The 18964-nt window shown below is 49.8% G+C and overlaps 1 protein-coding gene across 2 annotated transcripts in view; it reads right to left on the reverse strand.

Moving 5' to 3' along the window:
* Positions 1-13819, reverse strand: part of GATA4 (GATA binding protein 4) — a 59474-nt gene extending 45655 nt beyond the window's left edge. For both annotated transcript variants that reach the window (XM_084886367.1, XM_084886366.1), the window contains exons 1-2: positions 13710-13819; positions 9134-10226 (exon numbers count right to left, since the gene is read on the reverse strand). In XM_084886367.1, coding sequence (XP_084742493.1) covers positions 9134-9752 — 619 coding nt within the window. In that variant the 5' untranslated portion in view covers positions 9753-10226; positions 13710-13819. The remainder of the gene's footprint in view (positions 1-9133; positions 10227-13709) is intronic.
* Between the last annotated feature and the right edge of the window lie 5145 nt (positions 13820-18964).

Here is an 18964-nt window from a genome sequence, read left to right on the forward strand (position 1 = left end):
TGACCCTTAATAAAGGATCCAACTTCCTACATAAAAATTGCACATATATAATGCACACGATCTAGACCATTATCCCTAAAAAGTTATTAGCTAGCCCGGCCGGTGTGGCTCAGTGTTGAGTGTTGGCCTATGAACCATTAAGTCACGGTTGATTCCTGGTGAAGGCATATGCCCAGTTGTGGGCTTGAACCCAATGTGGGGCATGCAGGAGGCAGCCAATCAATGAGTCTCATCATTGATGTTTCTATCTTTCTCTCCCTCCCTCTTCCTCTCAGAAGTCAATAACAAAATTCATTTTATTTTATTTTTAAATATATTTTCTTTCTTTATTTATTTGTTTTTATTATTTTTAAAAATATATATATATTATTGATTTTTTTTACAGAGAGGAAGGGAGAGGGATAGAGAGCTAGAAACATCGATGAGAGAGAAACATCCACCAGCTGTCTCCTGAACACACCCTACTGGGGATGTGCCCGCAACTAATGTACATGCCCTTGTCCAGAATCGAACCTGGGACCTTTCAATTCACAGACAGATGCTCTATCCACTGAGCCAAACCGATTTCAGCAACAAAATTTGTTTTTAAAAAGTTATTAGTTTCCAAACATTAATGTACCCAGCCTTGCACTTTTATTTCATACAACTTAAAGCAGACCAGAGGTTATTCCTATTATAATCCCACTCATATTCTCTTTCCTATCTTCTTACTTTTGAAGGAGACAAAGGAGTAGCTCTATAGGTAGCCAATAACATGTTTACATAATTCTTCATGGAGTGTGTTACATGAGACTCAATATAACAGAGACACTCATTTCCAAACCATGAGAGAGCATTATTACCCCTTATTCAGAATGTGCAGGCCAAAAAGGCACCAGCAGAAAAACACTTTTAGATGTCAAAAAGGCCCCTTCAAGTTCTTGAAGCAACAACAGCATCCCAGGATTTCAAGAATTGCCAACTTCTGGAGCAATGCAATGATAAAACCAGTGATCCTGCCTCTTTCTTATGCAGACAAAAAGCAGCAACATTTGCAACTCGCTTCAGCTCTAAATTGCATACAACTCAATTGTCTTAAAGGAACAGACTGAAAGGATTTGGCTAAAAGATTTACCTTGCCCTGGAAAATGTTAATTTGTTTTCTAACACAATCTCATCACTGCCCTAGGTTAGTGGTTTGGGGGAATCTAGCCAGGCTATAACCCGAGGGAGGGAGAGGTGCTCACACTTGTGAATGCGCCCAAGAGGGGAGCCACGTCAGTGTGGGGGCCGGGTGGAGGGGCAATTGACAATTGCTGTCTAAGATCTGCTATCCCACAGATATTGAGAGTAGGAAAAGGGTTTTTGCCCCTTCAGTAAAGCAATCTGTTGGATAGTAAAAATCAAAAGCCAAATTCAATAAACATTTGTTGTGAAGTACTTTTCCTATGCATTCATAAACTAAATATAGAACCCTGTTTAAAAAAAAAATGGGGAGAGATTTTCAGGAAGTTAATTCATGACTACTGTATGTCCCTTTAAAAACTTAATTGGTTTAGCCCTAGCCAGTTTGGCTCAGTGGATAGAGCCTCAGCCTGCAGACCAAAGGGTCCTAGGTTTGATTCCTATCAAAGGCATGTACAGTACAGTTGCAGGCTCCTCCTGGCCAGGGCCCTGGTTGCCTGCTTGCAGAAAGCAACTGATCGATGTGTTTCTCTCACATCGATATTTCTCTCTGTCTTACCCTCTTTCTTCCACTCTTTCTAAAGAATGAATGGGAAAATATCCTCTGGTGAGGATCCAAATAATAATAATAATAATAAAAGAGTGTAGTCTTTATTTTTATTTATTTATTTTTAATATTTTTATTAATTTCAGAGAGGAAGGGAGAAGGAGATCGAGACAGAAACATCAATGATGAGACAGAAACATCGATGAAGAGAGGGAATCATTGATCGGCTGCCTCCTGCATGCCCCCTACTGGGGATCGAGCCCCTGGGCATGTGCCCTTGATCAGAATTGAACCAGGTTCAGTCCACTCTATTCACTGAGCCAAACCAGCTGGGTGAGGGTGATCTTTACAAAGAAAACTTTTTGGTTTAACTTTTTAAATTGGTAATATACTCATCTGGTTTAAAATTGAAAAGGCTGCATTTGCACATTCATGTTCACAGCAGCATTATTCACTGGTCAAGAGGTGGAAACAGCTCAAGTGTCCAAGATGGATAAGTGAATACACAAAATACATACAATGGACTACCATTTGGTGTTAAAAAGGAAGGAAACCCTGACATGCTACAATAGAGATGAACATTGAGGACAGAATGCTCAGGGAAATAAGCCAGTCACAAAAGGACAAATAGTGTACAATTCCACTTATATGAGACACTTAGACTAGTCAAATTCACAGCGACAGAAAGTAGACTGGCGGCTGCCAATTCCTAAGAGACTGGGAAATGAGCAGGTGTTTAATGGGCACGGTTTTGGTTTTGCAAGAGGAAAAAGTTCTGAAAATCTGTTTCACATTGTGAATATACATACTTAACACTGCAGACCTACAAGAAATGCTTCAGGGGTAAAATAAAATAAAACTTAACTTTAATCTCCCTATATTCTAAATGTATTTTCTTATTATTTAAGGAATTAAAAATGAAGCACAAAGTTACTATTAAAAATGGTTAAGAAGTTTTAAAAATTCAAAAGATTCCAAGATATAGATGGTGAAAATTCATTTCCACCCTTATGGTTCACCGCCTTGCTATCCACCCCGCGCCCCCCCGCCCCCCCCAATAACCAAGGTTACAAATTCCTTGTGCATACTATTTCCAGAGATAAATTAAGTCTTTTCAAAGACATATAACCTTTTCTTTTTGGTTATTGTTTTTTTTTACACAAATATCGTGCCACACACACATCCTGAACTTACAATGTACAGAGGACTCCGTACATTAACATAATGAACTTCTGAATGTTCATGCTTTCATGATCTCCTACTGTTTGCCTGTGCCATACGTATACAAACAGCCCCTAATAATGCACTCTTTTTTTTTTTTTTTTTTTTTTTACTGCAATGAGTGCTGCAACTAATGTGTGTCGGTTTATTTCTAGAATAAGTTCCTAGAAGTTGAATTTCTGGGTCAATAATAACCTACTCTGTAATTTGTTGCCTATCACCAAGGGCTCTCATAATGGTTGGACCAATTTACACTCCCACCCACAGGTATCAGAGTTCCTGTTTCCTCGCACCTCAGCGTATGTTTATTTTCTTAGGGAATTTAAGTTAAAAAAGAAAAAAACGGGGAGGGATACAGAAGAAAGTGTTATCGAAAAACTGTCTCCTGTGCATGCATCATTCCACCCGAGTGCTTAGAAAGTGCCTAGCAAATGTGGCCTGACCTTTTGATGAGACACAATTGGGCAGGTGACAGGTCCCCACACACCTTTCCCATTTCATTGGTTCTCAGCTGAGCACCACAGACCAGCCCAAGGCTGGCTGACCTGCTCAGGGTGGTAACCGGAAAGTTAAACAACTTTGGTTTTCTCAAAGACTGGCAAATCATTCTCTAGCCAAACACATTACTTTAAGAGCTGGGAAAAAAAAAAAAAAAAAAAAAAGTTGATCTTATACAGCTTCTTATATAAATGAACCAGCTCTGAAAGCAACTGGCCTCATTGATAAGCAGTCCCCAAAAGATCAAGAGAACACCTCAGAATTTTCCTCCGACCTATACAATAAACTCAAAGTACAGTGCATGAAAAAGCTTTTAAAGATACCATCGGCGTGACACAGAGTCATATACATGCATTTCGTTGTGTTGTTATTTTTTTTTAACCAACCCCTTAAATGATTAAAAAACTTTTTGAGAACCTTTGAAAATAGTATAACTGATTGTTTCTCCCTTACATAAAAGAACTATCGTTCTATAATAAAATATATTTCAATAGTGTTTCCAGTAACATCTACCAAAATGCCATTTCCTTCCAGGCGTATTTACATATAATTTCCTTTGTTCCCTTTTCAGCCGTAAGTATTTATAAGCATTAATTGGTACAAAAACCAACTGTGTTGTAATGTACGTGCAATAAAATACTCCTGTTTTAAAATAGTACCTTTCCACCAGCTTTGACAAATTGCACTACTTGTATAACCACTGTGATTGGTTTCTTTAAAAAAAGACAGATACATTACCCTGCTATAGCTATTTCACATGAACACACACACAGGCCTGCAACCATAAAGTGCAAGAATTCCTTGCACAGCTCACTGGCAACGCAGTCTCTCCTTTAGCACTTTCGGTGCGCAGGGGTTTATTATGAAGACAAACCATGTCCCATTTCAACAACTATAGTCAAGTGTGAGAAAGTGTTCTCAAACTTAATACCGGATCACCTGGAGCTGCACAGGTTAGAAGGCCACAGACGTTTGCCTTTTAGATATCTGTGTACACAGTCACTCTCACCCTCACTTATCCACCGTGTGACTTCTGCAATCTCAACAGTTCCAGTGGTTTCCCAAAGTTTCCAGAACCTTCTCCCACACTCCTCACTCTTTTCTGAGGCTCCCCAGTTGGCCTCCTGAGTGGCCATTGTGTGCAGTTTGACCTGGGCAGGGGACTGAGGCAATTGCCTCCTAGATCTCTTCTCAAATATTTGCTAAGTGCCCAGCATGTGCCAGGCACTTAAATATGAGTAAGACTCTGTACCTGCCCTCACTAAGATCACATAATTCCATTAATGCGACCTAATTAACGATTTCAGCTGTTGTTTTAAGGTCAAGGCTCATATTGAACTTGGAATGAATTAAGTTCATATACATTGCAGTCAAGGTAGAAAAATTCCTTCCAACCTAAGTGCAGGGCTTTACAGAGGCCCCTATTAGCTTTTATTACTTTGATTTTTTGCCTTATTAAAAATCCAACATAGGTATTCTGGCAAGAAATTGTTAAGGTGATTAATATTATAGAAAAATAAAGGTGTGTTCTTATTTCTCCTCATTAAAATTACAATCAGTTTTGGAGTGAAGGGTGAGTTACACTGTGTGGTTTTACCTATGGTGATAAATACCAAGCTGTGTTGTATCATTCATGGTACTACAGTGTGATAGCAAATAGGCATAACTTTTTTCTTTTTATTCTTTTTTTTAAAATATATTTTATTGATTTTATACAGAGAGGAAGGGAGAGAGATAGAGAGTTAGAAACATCGATGAGAGTCATCGATCAGCTGCCTCTTGCACACCCCCTACCGGGGATATGCCCGCAACCAAGGTACATGCCCTTGACTGGAATCGAACCCGGGACCTTTCAGTCCCCAAGCCGATACTCTATCCATTGAGCCAAACCGGTCCTGGCTCTTTTTATTCTTTTTAGAGAGGATATTTTTCCTTTTTCCTTTTTTTTTTTTTTTTTTTTTTTTTTTTTTTTTTTTTTGAGAGGAAGGGAAAAAAAAAAATCAATGTGAGAGAGACATGATTGGTTGCCTTCTGCACTTGCCCAACTGGGGCCAGGGATAGAACCTGCAACCCAGGAACATGCCTTCACCAAAATTAAACCGGTGACCCTTCAGTGTTCAGGTCAACACTCTAACCATTCAGACAGACCGGCCAGAGCTTCTTCTTTTCTTTTCAAATTGCGGGTACTTTTCCTGGCAAACACCTACTCAACCTTCAAGGCCAAATGGAGATGGCACCACTTAGGTGGAGGCTTCCAAATTCCTAGACAAAGGGAAGAACAATCTCTTCTCTCCTTTGCTCTGAGCTCGTTATTGTAGCATGCTGCCGGGTCGTTTACCCATTTTCATGTCTGTTTAGGGTGACCAACCATCCTCATTTATTTGGGACTGTCCTAGTTTAAACATTAAAATGCCCAAGTCCTGGAAAACCCCTCAGTCCTGAGCAAATCAGGAGAATTGGTCATGCTACATGACAGTGTAAGACTGTTTAATCAAACAGCCATCATTTACGAAGGGCCAAGTGCTTCACAAACATCACCTTATTTTTCTTATTTAAGAGAACAGTAAAAGTAGTTATATTATCATTTTCTAAAGAAAAAGAGAAGAGACAGAGAGAAGTAAATAACTTGCCCAACCCAGATCACAGGGACTCCTGAAATTGAATCTAGGTTTGCCTGAGTCAGACTGCCACATTACATGGTCATCTTAGGGCCTGGTAGCAACTCTACCCAGCAAGCTCTCAGTAAACACTGCAGAATCAGTACTTCCTGACCATCATTCTTCTATCAGTCACTGCCAGGGAATGTGCCAGGACTGGTTCTTGAGAAAGCTACCAGGCATTTTCAGTAGGACCCATGTAATAAGAGGAGCATATAAAAACCATTTAGCCCTGACCGGTTTGGCTCAGTGGATAAAGCGTTGGACTGTGGGCTGAAGTGTCCCAGGTTTGATTCCCTTCAAGGGCATGTACCTTGGTTGCAGGCACATCCTCAATAGGGGGTGTGCAGGAGGCAGCTGGTGGATGTTTCTCTCTCATTGATGTTTCTAACTCTCTATCCCTCTCCTTTCCTCTCTGTAAAAAAATCAATAAGATGTATTTTAAAAAACAACAACAACACAATTTACCCATGCCCTAGCTGGTTTGGCTCAGTGGATAGAGCGTCAGCCTAAAGACTGAAAGGTCCTGGGTTCAATTCTGGTCAAGGGCACATACCCAGGTTGCAGGCTCCACCCCAACTAGGGAGGGGAGGGCCATGCAGGAGTCAGCCTATCCATGATTCTCTCTCATATTGATGTTTCTATCTCTCTCCCTCTCTCTGAAATCAATAAAAATATAGATATTTTTAAAACACCTATTTACCCTAACTTGCTTATATCTAAGTGCCACCTGAAGATGTGAATGCCAACAAATTCAACCTGTCTTGAGTTCCCTCACAAAGATAAGATGGAATCCTTCAAGATGGCCCATTTAAAACACTTGGCTATGTCCAGAAGAGACAATCCAGCTGTTAGACCAGACCCAAGGGCTGCCTTCAGGTGGGACTTCCTGAGCTATGGGGACAGAGCAGAGTGCTGGGAAGACAGCTGTGCTTCTTGGCAAGAGCGCACTCCTCGGAGGCCAGCTTGCCATCCACTGACAGTGGAATTCGGGAAACTTTACTTCTCCAGCACCCTCCTGCCTGGTACGGGTTGCATTTTAGGATCTGAATACTCACTGCCTGCACTCACACCCGTTTTTTGTTTTGTTTTCTACATGGTTGCAGTTGTAATTCTGGTGACCAGGAAGTATCCTCCATGTTTGGCTTTTGACCTATTTTCCCCCCCCAACTGAACACCAAATTCTCGATTCAGGATTATAAGGGTTAGGAATCAACTTCCCCAGCCCCCACCTCCAAGTTAAAAGAAGTGGAACTAGGGGACCCCTTTTATTTGTGTATTTCTATTTAGTTGAGAAAGAGAGAAACATTGTTCCACTTCTTTATGCATTCATGGATTGATTCTCTCGTAGCTGCCCTAACTGGGATGGAACCGGCAACCTTGGCATTTCAGGATGATGATGCCCTAACCAACTGAGCCGCCCAGCCGGGGACCTCTTTTAAAACAGAAGTTCTAGAGAGAAAGCAGGAGTTCTAAGAATGCAGGGCGAAGGGCCCCACCCCACTCACACAACCACCAGGCTCGGCCATTGTATGGAGATGCGGGGCGCTATCTCTCTCGGCTCCTCCCAAGGGCCCCGGAGGTCCCCCTCCTCCCCTGGGGTGTGCCGTCTGGCTCCCCCGCGACGGGGAGGGGGAAACCTGGAGCAGCAGACCCAGCTCCGGCGCCACTTCCACGGTTAATCAGTTTACCTGAGATGTGTATTTGGCTGAGTTCCCCTGGGGACCTCCCCTGGCCACCCAGGGTCAGAGAATCATTTAAAAGCTCTTCAAAGCACGGGTCCTTCCCCGAGCCAGCCCAAGACTGGAAACCTGGGAGGGACAGGCTTTACTCTTCAAAGTGAGAACAAATGTGAAGGGATTTAGCACTTAGTAGGTAGTCAATAAATGTTAACTTTGTTTCTCCAGTCTGGGCTCCTCCTCCCCCACAAGAAGAGCCAACGCCACCCACACCCTCTCCAGGTCCAGAGGTCCTTTGCATTTTTTAACTGGAAGCTGCCACTTCCCTTCCCCAAAACGGCCCACAGCACCCAGGCCATCTCCGATTTTGTTTTGTTCATCTATAAGCCAGGGCAGGGGAGCACACGTCTGGCGTCTTTCCCAGGTGCGACATTCAAAGGAAATATCAAGTTGTGCCCATTTCGGTTATTCGTTCTAACCGCAGCCCGTGGATCCCGAGGCAGTCTGCGTTCAAGCCAGTCTCTGTTCCAGACGGGTTTTATTAAGGAAACCTCCCTGCTTTTCCCTTGTTCCCAGACCCTGGCCAGCCTGCCTTTACTATGCAACCCTGGGGCACATCTGTCCCGGCCCGGCGGCCATGCGCTCTGGCCCCGAGGCCCCCCCGTGAAGCCGGCCCGGTGGGGGTTCAACCAACCCGTCCTCATCGCTCCGGTCCCGCCTTTGTGGCGGGTGTGAAAGCCCCGGCAGGAGAATCATCTGCCACCCCGAGGGGCCCTCCAACTGGGCCGCCAAATGGCCCAAGACTCGGCTGCAATCAGTTCCCTGTGGAGGGCCGAGCGCGGGCCGGGAGGAAACGGGGCAGGAACCCAGCAACCGCCAGTTCGGTCCTCCGGAGGGCTCCCCGCTGCTCCCCTCCCCGCTGCCCCCCTCTCGGCGGCTCCCCTCCAGGCTGCTTCCCTCCCGGCTGCTCCCCTCCGGGCTGCTCCCCTCTCGGCGGCTCCCCTCCGGGCTTCCTGCAGGCACAGGGACGCACTGCCCGGGAGGGCGCACGGCGGCCAGCCAGCCCCGACGGCTGCGCTGCTCGGGGACTGACTCCTTCAGACTCTGACACCTGCCATCTTCTCGGGACAAGCCTGTCCTCGCTCCACAGAATCTGGGTCCTTAGGACTGTGACCTTCACCTTCCGCCACCGCCCCGCGCCACCAGCTTCTGACTTTCGGGTTTGCTCTGCTTAGAAATTCACGCGTAATACCCACCTCCCCATCTTCCCACCTCCCCACCCTGTGCACATTAAATGCCCCAAACCGGGCTCTGGGCCGCCCCTGCTCCGGCCCCCACCTGGCTCCGGGATCGCGCTCGGTACTCACCAAGATTGGGGTGTCGCGCGGCGGGGTTGGCGCGGCCGGGCAGGCTGTGCAGGACCGGGCTGTCGAAGGGGCCGGCGGAGGCGGCGGCGGCCGCGGCCCAGGACGCGCCCACGTCGGCCATGTAGGCGGGGTACGGGCTGGAGTAGGAGCCCGCGAAGCCGGCGCGGCCGTACTGCTCGCGGCCGGCCAGGCCCGCGCCCGCCGCCCCGCCGCCCGTGCCGTAGGCGGCGGCTTCCCGGGCCGCGGCGGCGGCGGCGGCGGCGGCCGCCAGGGACCCGGTGGTGCCCGGGAAGGAGAAGCGCGGCGACACGGGCGGCGGGGTGTAGGCGGCGCCCTCGGCCCCCGCCTGGCTCCACACGGGGCTGCCCTGCTGGGTCCCGGGCCCCGCGCCCGACGGGGCCGCACCGGTGCTGCCGCCGGAGGAGGCTCCGGACGCGGCGCCGCCGCCTCCGCCCTGGAGGTAGGAGAGGCCCAGCACGGAGGAGGGCACCCGCGGGGTGGGCACGTAGACGGGCGAGGACGCGGCGCCCGCGCTGTGCATGAAGGCGCTGGGGCCGCCCGCCTCGTACGTCCCAGGAGGGGGGCCGTGGTTGGCGGCCATGGCCAGGCTCTGGTACATCCTCCCTTCTGAGTCCTCTCCCTCGCGGGTGGAGGAGCAAGGAGCGGAAAGAAAAATAATAATCACACACACACACACACAAAAAAAAAACAATAATCACAAAAAAAAATAATGTATAGGTGAGCGAGGGATTGTCACAAAAATGAAGATCAAAAAACCAAATGCTTCTTAAAAATCCTTCAAAAATATATACGCCTTAAATCCATCATGGAGCAAAAGACTTGTTTCACTCAAGAAAACCCCACATTAAATGTTGGGTTCTTCCCCGAGATGGTGCAGGAGGAGCCGAAGGCGCCCCGGGGCCCGGAGGTGAGGAGCGCCCAGGGGTGAGAGATGCCAGGCAGGGGGTCTGGGCTGGGGTGCGGGAACCGGCCCTTGGGGCAGGCCAGAGCCCTCGCTGCTCCGTCTTCAGGCCGCCGCGGCCTGGGACGCGGGGCTCAGGCCGCTCCTTTCCTCCTCACCGCAGTCGCTGTCCTGGAGGAAAGACGAAAGGGAGAGACGTTCAATCCTGAGCTTTCACGGCCCACTTTTCCCAGGCTTAGCAGCAAACGCAATCGCCATGCTCGGGCGTAGCTTTGGTAGCCATGCGGTTCCAAGGAAGCTGCAGTCTTTGTTTTTCGGAGGCCATGGGGGGGGGATCTGACCGAGTCCTGGGGAGGGGTCCCTTGGAAACGTGGGCTTCCCGGTTATTGGACATGGAATTATTGGTTGCGATCCAGGCCAACTTTTTTGTATTGATTGTCAGGGAGGATTTTATTTTACCCTATTTTTAACCATATCATTGTCCCGATACATATTTTATATATCCAAGAATTTGAGGTTTCACTGGAGTGCCTGGGACCCTGGAAATTTCACTTATCTTCTCTGTCCGCCTACCTGTTCCTACCTTCACCTGGCCACGAAAGAACTTTACATTGGCCACAGGAGACGAAGACAAACTTTATTAAAACCCAGCAACCTAAGACATTTTGGTTGGTAATTTTCGATCGGAGGTAGGATCTAATTTCAATAAACGACCAGTGTTTGTCACATCTCAGTGAAAAGGATTGTGAGATCTCACACTATATACCACATAGACATTAAATCAGACAGGATATATGTTTCTTGCCAATAGTTACGTATTTTAGAGATATTGCAGATTGGGTATTAAGATGAAGAAAGTGAGGGGAATATAAATTGTCGCTTTACAGAAATAATCTCTGGATCATTCCAATTTCATTGAATGGATTTTTCATATCATTAGTCCACCCATATCCGGAATCAGAACACTAAAGACAGCAGCGAAGAACAGTCCGTAGGACTTGATTATATTCTTATATCCAGTGTTTTGATTTTATCAGGCACTTTCTCTGATAACATCAGCGCTCCTCGTACTGAAGCACCTGTTCTGTCCCTTTCTCCACAACTCCCCTAAGTAAAAGTGTCTCTCCTCATTTTACAAAAGAGAGAACTGAAGCCTCGGCAAGTTTTGAAACCTGTGGAAGATCAAAGTACAGGGAAAGGGGTTGGGGGAAGGGGATCTGTAGGGTCCAGGGCTTTGAGGCTCTCCACTACACCCCTTTTCTCCTTATGAGGTGGCAGCCACCCCTAACAGCAGTTTCTTCATTGCAATAGTAAACTTACAAAGATATTAACTGAACCATCTACCAAATCTAGGCTTTACCGCTGAATGAATGAAGGACTTTAAACACATTACTTAACTTCTTTCTCAGAGCCTCAGTTTCTTCATTTGCAAAACGGCAAATATTAAAGGTATCTGTCTTTAGAGTCATGGTAAGAATTAAAAATCAATAGGTGTAAAGCCACTTATACCAGGTCTATTAAAAAAAACTGTTATAACAAGCACAAGAAAGTTCTACATAATTGTTGGCTATTATTATTACCACAGATTTCTCATGTACCATAAACAAGTGCCTCAGATATAATGATAAAGATAAATGGTTATCTTTATTATTATGAAAAAAATTGGAGATGAAATCTTCTAAGGGCTTTTAACCATTTTTGCAGCATCACGAATAATATTAATGAAAAGAGCACTGTATTATATAGTCACTGACTCCTAAGTATTTGCTTTCTAAACTATACAATAAATTATTGGTTTGGTGACATTTCTTTATAATAAGAAGTTTGGTTAGAGAGCGGATACAAAAATTTTGACCTGAGATCACCAATTTTCCCCTTTGAAAATGAAGGCAAAAAAAAACCAAATAAACCCCAAAACCTAATAGAAATTTCTGTGTTTAAGTAAATACATAGGTTTATCTTAACAAAATGCCCACCCCTGAGCAGTTGTTATTTTTAGGTCTGTAATACTCAATTTCTGCAGTTCTAAAATATAACATCATGAGTTAACTGAAGGAAAGGAAGGTTTATAATTTTTGTAATCCAACTTTCAATTGATGCTAATTTACAAGTTTTAAAGTGTAAACGCTAAAAATGCCATAAATCTAACATTTGTCTTCCATTCTCTGTCTTTTTATATGGCCCATGCATTGCCTCCGAGTTGGATTACTGGACAATAGAAAGTGGAGAAAATAACTCTCTATAGCTTCCTGAAAAAACCCACACACAATAAATTAACTATTTCCTTAAAATGACTCTTGCTTTTTTTCAGTCATTGAGCCCTGGTCCAGGCATCCGTCCAGGGCGCCTCGGGAGCCCCTGAAAATTGCAGCGATCTGGCCAGGCCTACGTCCCAGTTTTTCCTCTATTTCTGATCACTCATCCCTGTTCACCCCAAATTCACAGGCCAGGCAGGAAGTGCTATCTATCTGGGCGAGAGTAACCCACAGCCCTTTTCCGATCTATTTCTGAGAGCCAGAGCGCCAGAATGTTCGCGTCCATTTACAGGGCACTACTCCTGCTCTTGGGGCTCAGCTCGCATCTTGGCTCTGGGCCTGCTGCGCTGAAAACTGTCACACGCGAACGCACTCAGAAGTGTGGGGGGCATCACCTCGTCACCCTCAATAAAACCTCCCCGTCTTCCACAGCCTGAAACCTGCTCCTGGCTGCCAATTCCTTCTCTGAGAAACACAGGAAAGACTTCCCCCTGGCGCTTCCCCAACTTTCCCCGCAGCGGCCGCCTCGCTGCCCGGTTCTCCCCAGGCCTTGGGGTCCCACACCACCCTGTTCTCCCAAGTGAGAGACCCTTCATCCCCTCAACGCGGCAGTTCACCACCGGGGCAACCCTCCTCTCCCCTGGATGACCCTGCACCCCCACGCCTGCCCAAAGCCAAGAGACAGAAGGTCCTGGATCCCCTCGGCAAACCGTGGCCAGCAGAGGAGGGACATCACTGCTCTCCGCCCAGGTTCCGGCCCTCGGCTAGTGTCCCCCAGAAACGCCGTGGATGCTAGGGTTGGCTGCTTTGTGGGGGGCGTTTAGCTCCCGATCAGAAAGGCGAGGACGCTGGACAGAAGGGCATAGAAAGTCTGGGCGTTCAGCGGTCGTTTTTCCGATTTCAGAGCGCCTCCCTGGGGCCTCTGTCTCCCGCAGTCACTGCGCGTCCCAGGAGCGCCCGCCGGCTACACTCCTGGGCCTGAGGGAGCCCCTCCGGGGTCCAGCTGCCTTGGGCCTGCCCGGGGTCAGTGGGTCAGGGTGATTTCTCACGGCCATCACCACCCCCAGGGCCCTGGCCTGCGAGGTGCAAACAAGGGCTGGAGAAAAGTGCACGCGGGAGTGTTTGGGTTCAAGCCGCTCAAGTTCATACCAAAAGAACCCAAAAGCAGCTTCAAAGCTCTCTCTCTGCTCCCCCCCTAAATCTTACTTTGTCTTAAAGAAGCTGCTACTCCAAAGGCAGAGCAGGCTTTGGCTAATTTGGGGGGAAGAAGAGTGGCTAACATCTCCTTTCCACCTACTAATTACAATTACCTCTCTGTTCCCGGGCACACCGACGCGGGGAGCTCGGGAGTGTCGCGATCGGCGCGAAAGGACAAGGTCGGGAACGAAAAAGGCCGTACCTGCGGGGGCTGGAGCTTCCCGGAGGGCGGCGAGCGAGCGGTCTCCCTGGCCCAGAGGCTTTGGCCGCGGCGGTTCTCGCAGCCACAGTGCCAGCAGCCTCCGAGTCCCCAGCTCGCCGCCCGGGTCCCCGCGCCCCTGCGATCCCGCTCGCCGCCGCCGCTGATTGGCCTGCTGGAGTCACGTGCCAGGGCGGGGGGCGGGGGGCGGGGGGCGGGGGGCGGGGGTGAGGCCGGCCTGCAGTACCTCCGCCGGGCGTCCGGCTGCAGGGCTGTTCTAAAAACTCCCCCGGCAGGCAAAGTCCAGGCGCGGAGATCTCCCTGCCAGAGTGCTGCCGCCAGGGCGCGTGGCTTCACCCACCGCCCTGGGAGAGGTCGTTTGGGTTTGCAATTTTGTCCAGGGTTAGCATTATTAATGAACCCCTCCCTCTCCAAGTGCCCCCATCCCGCCCTGCCTCGCGGTGACCCGAATCCGTCTTGGCCCTACACTCTCGGCCCTAGACTCGGTGGGCAAGGGGCGGGACTGACAGAGGGGAAGGTGACCCCCAATCGGGTATAGGGCACTGGGTCACCAGGAGTGCCCAGGCGGCTATAGGTCTCCAGGGGGGTTAGTGGATGGTGGGGAATCGGCCTGGCCCGGGATTCCGGATAGGTCTAAGAAACACCAAACCTGGGATTGGCCCCTCAGATCTGAGTTCGGAGACGGGAAGCCTCCATTCCCCCTGCTCAGTAGCTTCCCAGGTTGCAAGGCGCTGGCTCCAGCCCTCGACTTTATGTATTTATGCAAAATGTGCACCCGGCTAAGCTTCCCTTCTCCTGCGGACTCTCCTTTCAGATCTTTCTGTTTTCAGAGCAGCCTGCGGCGCCGCTACACTAATCCCAAGGACGTGGCGGGGCGGCCGGGGGAGGGGCGGAGGGGGGGACTGGAGAGCTGCACAGTCCAGCAGGACTTCTCCGCCGAGAGGGCTCTCCCTACAGCCTCAGCCTCCTCCCTCACGCGGGGGAGGGGAAGGTGGCTGGCCCAGGTTTGGAGTCAGCGTCGGTGCCTGGAGGCCCTAGCGCAGGGGGCTGTGAGCCGGAGAGTCCCTCAGACAGGTCTAAAGGTTAATAGAGCAATCACAGGGCCCTATGACTGCGTAAAAATAACCCATCGATTACCGCAGCCTTCAGCTCCAGATAACAGCCGGCCGCTGGCTCTCACGCTTTCTGTTAACCGCCCCCTCTCCCCCCGCCCCTGCCCCCTGCCCAGGCCGCGTTTCTCTCCCTGGCGCAGACTTCTCATACCAGATTAGAGGGTCGTGAGGGGGTCGGGATGCCACCCAGCGTGAAACCTGTGCGGCTCCGAAGGAAGGGTAGGAGTGAGACCCGCTTCCGCAGTGGGTGATCGGATTGCCTGCCTGCGCGAGAGTCACCCCAGCGCCGAGGAGGAGGCTGGGACTCGGGGGCTGATGGAAGGAAACCCCCAAAGGAATCGCAGCCAACGCGTGGGGATTCTTAGGAAAATCCCAGAGGAAGGACTGAGCGCGGCTGCGCAGGGAAGTCTCTTTCCTGAGCTCTAGGTACGGAGGTCCAGAGGGAGCTGCCTCTTGCTGGGGCTCCGGGCGCAGCGGCAGAAGGTTCTGCGCGCCCGGGGACGCACACCCCAATGCCGCAGCCCAAGCCGCTGCCCCGGAAGCTAAGGGCGGCGGGCTTAGGGTCCCTTCTCCAGCTCCCCCAACTCCTCGCCAGCGCCTCTGCAAAATCTGGCGCTGCAGATCGCAGGCCTGAGGGGGTCTTGGGGGAAGGCAGATTCGCGAGGACACTCAGACCTGCACACTTTCAGACGCAGCGGAGAAGAAGGTGCTCGCTCCCTGCGCTGTTTGAAAAGGGCCCCCTCATCCTCATTGGGCGAGCAAGAGAGGCTCGAAGCCAAAGCCCTGCGTCTGGGGCCTGCAAGGCTTTCTCTGGAGAGCTGAAACTCTGTCTTTGGAAGAGCCGGTAGCTGCCCCCGGCCTCTCTCTCTTCTCCGTGGAGATGTGTGGCTCCAGAGATGCCCAAGGTCTCAGAGCTGCAACTCTCAGGGGGTGAAAGGGGCTGACCCTGGGAACTAGGCGGTGAGATTTTCATTTTATTTTATTTTTTTAGCCACAAGCCAGGAGCTTGGGGCAGAGCATCTGTAGGAGCGGCCATCTGAGCGTCCCCACCTAAGCCAAGGACAAAGGCCAGAGATCTGCCAGTGGTGCAGCGTGGACCAAGGACCTAGAGCGGGGGTGCTGAGGTTGGCATTAGCTGCAGGGCGCCTCCCTTCGCTCTCCTCCTCCCCCTCCCGTTTCTTGGAATTTCAGTCTCCTCCTCGGTACAGTGATGGGGGCACTACCAGGCCCTTCTCTACGTGGCCGGGGTTATGAGAATCCTGAAGAATGAGCTTGCTTTTTCTAAGCTATCGCTTGCGAGGAACCCGTATTCACAGCAGCCACCCCTACTCCTGGCCAGACCCTTGACAGAGCTTCCTCCCCACCCCTTTCCCAATGGGCTGGAGCCTGGGAGCCTTGAAAGATTCGTTGGTTCCAGGAAGGCGCCCTGAGACAGAGAAAGTTCTATCTGTTTCCTGTGGGGGTTTTCGCTGCTTCCAGCGCCCCGATTTTCTCCCCAAAGGGCTCAGCTCAAGGACAGTCCAGAGGGTGTTTGGCGAGCAGCCGGCTCTTTGGGGTGTTTCATTTTCCCTCGCCCCCTCCCGCCTTCCTTCATGGTCTCCTCCCTCCCCAGGGGAGGCAGGAGCCTCTTTGGCCGCCGCGTTGCCAGGAGCGGGGAGCATTTCAAGGCCTCGCTGGCTCGCCGGCCTGGAGGAGGTTTATCGTAGGTTCCCAGGCTTCTCCCTCGTTCAGGAGGCCGCTGGGAGGGGGAGGGGATGCTCTGAGGTTCGAAGTCTTAGGCTATTTTTAAGGAGGTTTCCTGGGCTGCTGGGCTGGGATGAGGCCCAACCCCAACCCTGCTCCCCCCCCCCCCCCACCTTCTTTCTGCTTTTCGTTCCCATGCCCCACCGGGAAATTTTGATATTGTCAAAATCTCTGACCTCCTTTTACTAAGAGCCTGGGTCTAGTAAAGAGTAAAGTCGTGAGATTTTTAGACAAATAAAGAATTACTTAGATGTACTGTAAGCTAGAAAAAAAAAAAAAGTGCTCTCCAGGACACAAGAATAAGTTGTGTTTCCTTGCTCCGCTAAGGCTCTGGGGACTGGAGCCAGTCCACACCCTCGGAGAGGCGCAGTGCAGGCTGGACATGGTGTACAGAGGAATCTGTACCCTGCTTTCCTGGAGTGGGGGGGAGTTAATAAACACAGAATTTACAGTGACACCAGCAAGGGTCTTCTCCCTCACAGTATTCCCCAGATTTCCTGACTGGACCTGGGCGGCTTGCTTTAAGTGCCACGTCAGGTGCCACAACCTCAAGTTCAGGCTGGTGAGGTCGTTGGGCGCCCGCAAGAATCAGCCTTGGCTCCCCCCACCAAAAAAAAAAAAAACCACAAAAAAAACGTTTCCTTAAAAACACGTCCCCCAGAGTGTCATCATGGGGAACAAGAAGCCCAGGCAGAGCAGCCCAGAGGGGACTACAAAAGTCACCTCTCTTCCTGGGTAACAAATTCCTTTGGAGATACAGACGCTTCTCTGCAGGCTTGTGAGCGAGGAGTCAAGTTCATCCGAACAAAGTGACCCGCGTTGAACGTAGGCGCGCTCCTGTCTCCGACTCCACAAACTTCGAATCCTCGCAGGGGCACCATGGACCTCCTCCCTCTGAGACACCCACCTACCCTCCGTTCAACTCCCCCCAGGCGGCGCAGAGAGAGCCAAAGTGCTGAGCGAGGCCCGTAGGGCTGGTGGAAAAAAACAAACAAAAAAAAAAAAACAGGGAACGAAATGCTATGCCCTGGACACCGGGAATTCTTTGTGGGAGCGGGGGAGGCTCAGAGACCCTCGCTTCTTCCTCTTCGCCAGGGGAACCTAGCTCAGCATCCCCAGAAGCGCCCATCAGCCCTCCCTGTCCTGGCCGGCTATTTGGAGGAGAGAAGGCAGCAATGCTTTTTTAATTCTCTAGCTTTAAAAAAACGCTAATCTGCATTGCAAAAAGGAGCCAGGCTCTTACTCACAGACCTCCGCAAATGCTTCCCGCTGTTTCCTGCCCTGAGGACCAGCGTTTTTGGCACACCTCCTCATATTTATAGTCATTTCCAGATTACAGAACACGCTCAGATTCCATTTTCTCGAGGAAACAACAACATCGCTAGGGGGGGAGAGAGGTGTTACCGTCCTCATCCAAACGGAACTCCAACTCAGAGCCCCAGACAGGGAAAGACTCTTGCCCAGGTGACAACCTCTGGGACTCTTGACAATACGTCTGGACTCTCAATTCCTGAGTCTTAGTTCTTTTTTTCCATTCTACTTAATATCGAGTTCCTATAATGAAAACTTTTTAAATCCTCGTCTGCCTTTCAGACACTCCTAAAGTTTCTTTAAGGAGTACGCCTGGCATTTAAACATTAAAATCGATTTAAAAATAAAACAGGTTGTTCTCATAATCTATGAGCTCGTGGGAAAGAAAAGCAAAAAGGAGTTTCCACGTTTTTGTTAAGTTCGGGAAGGATGCCAGAGGCTTTTAAACGGGGAGGGCAAGCCAAGTGCCTCAGGTTCGGAGGCAGCAGAGGCCAGAACAGAAACCTAGTCCGCACCCACCTGAAGTCCAGGAATTCAGAGCGTCTCTGGCCCCTTGCCCTGCTGGCCCGCTGACTACGGCTCATATGCCCCTCTTACTCCTCCTGGCATGGCTCCCGCTCCCTCTCCCTCTCCTCATCGAAGGGCCTCCAACAAACAGCAACTGGGAGTTTCTAGCACCCACTGCCCACTGTCCATCTGGGGCATACACTCCCGGCATGAAGCTGCCACCTCGGGAATCATCTTAATGGTGTGGGCCCCAATTATTTCACTTGGGGGCTCTCCCTTCCACGTCCCCTGGTTGCAATGCTAAAGGTGCCCAGTCCTGAGAAAGAGCGTGACAAATGTTCTTGGAATATATAAAATGCTCATTTGCACTCTAGCTGGTTTTGCCCACTGGTTAGAGCATTAGCCTATGGAGTGAAGGGTCCTGGGTTCGATTCTGGTCAAGGAGAATGTACCTCGGTTGCAGGCTCCCTGCCCTGGTTGGGGTCATGCAGGAGGCAACCAATCGATGTGTCTCTCACATTGGTGTTTCTCTCTGTCTCTCCCTTGCCCTCCCACTCTCTCTAA

The sequence above is a fragment of the Pipistrellus hanaki genome, assembly GCF_964339955.1.
Source record: "Pipistrellus hanaki genome assembly, chromosome: 5".
Classification (NCBI taxonomy): domain Eukaryota; kingdom Metazoa; phylum Chordata; class Mammalia; order Chiroptera; family Vespertilionidae; genus Pipistrellus; species Pipistrellus hanaki.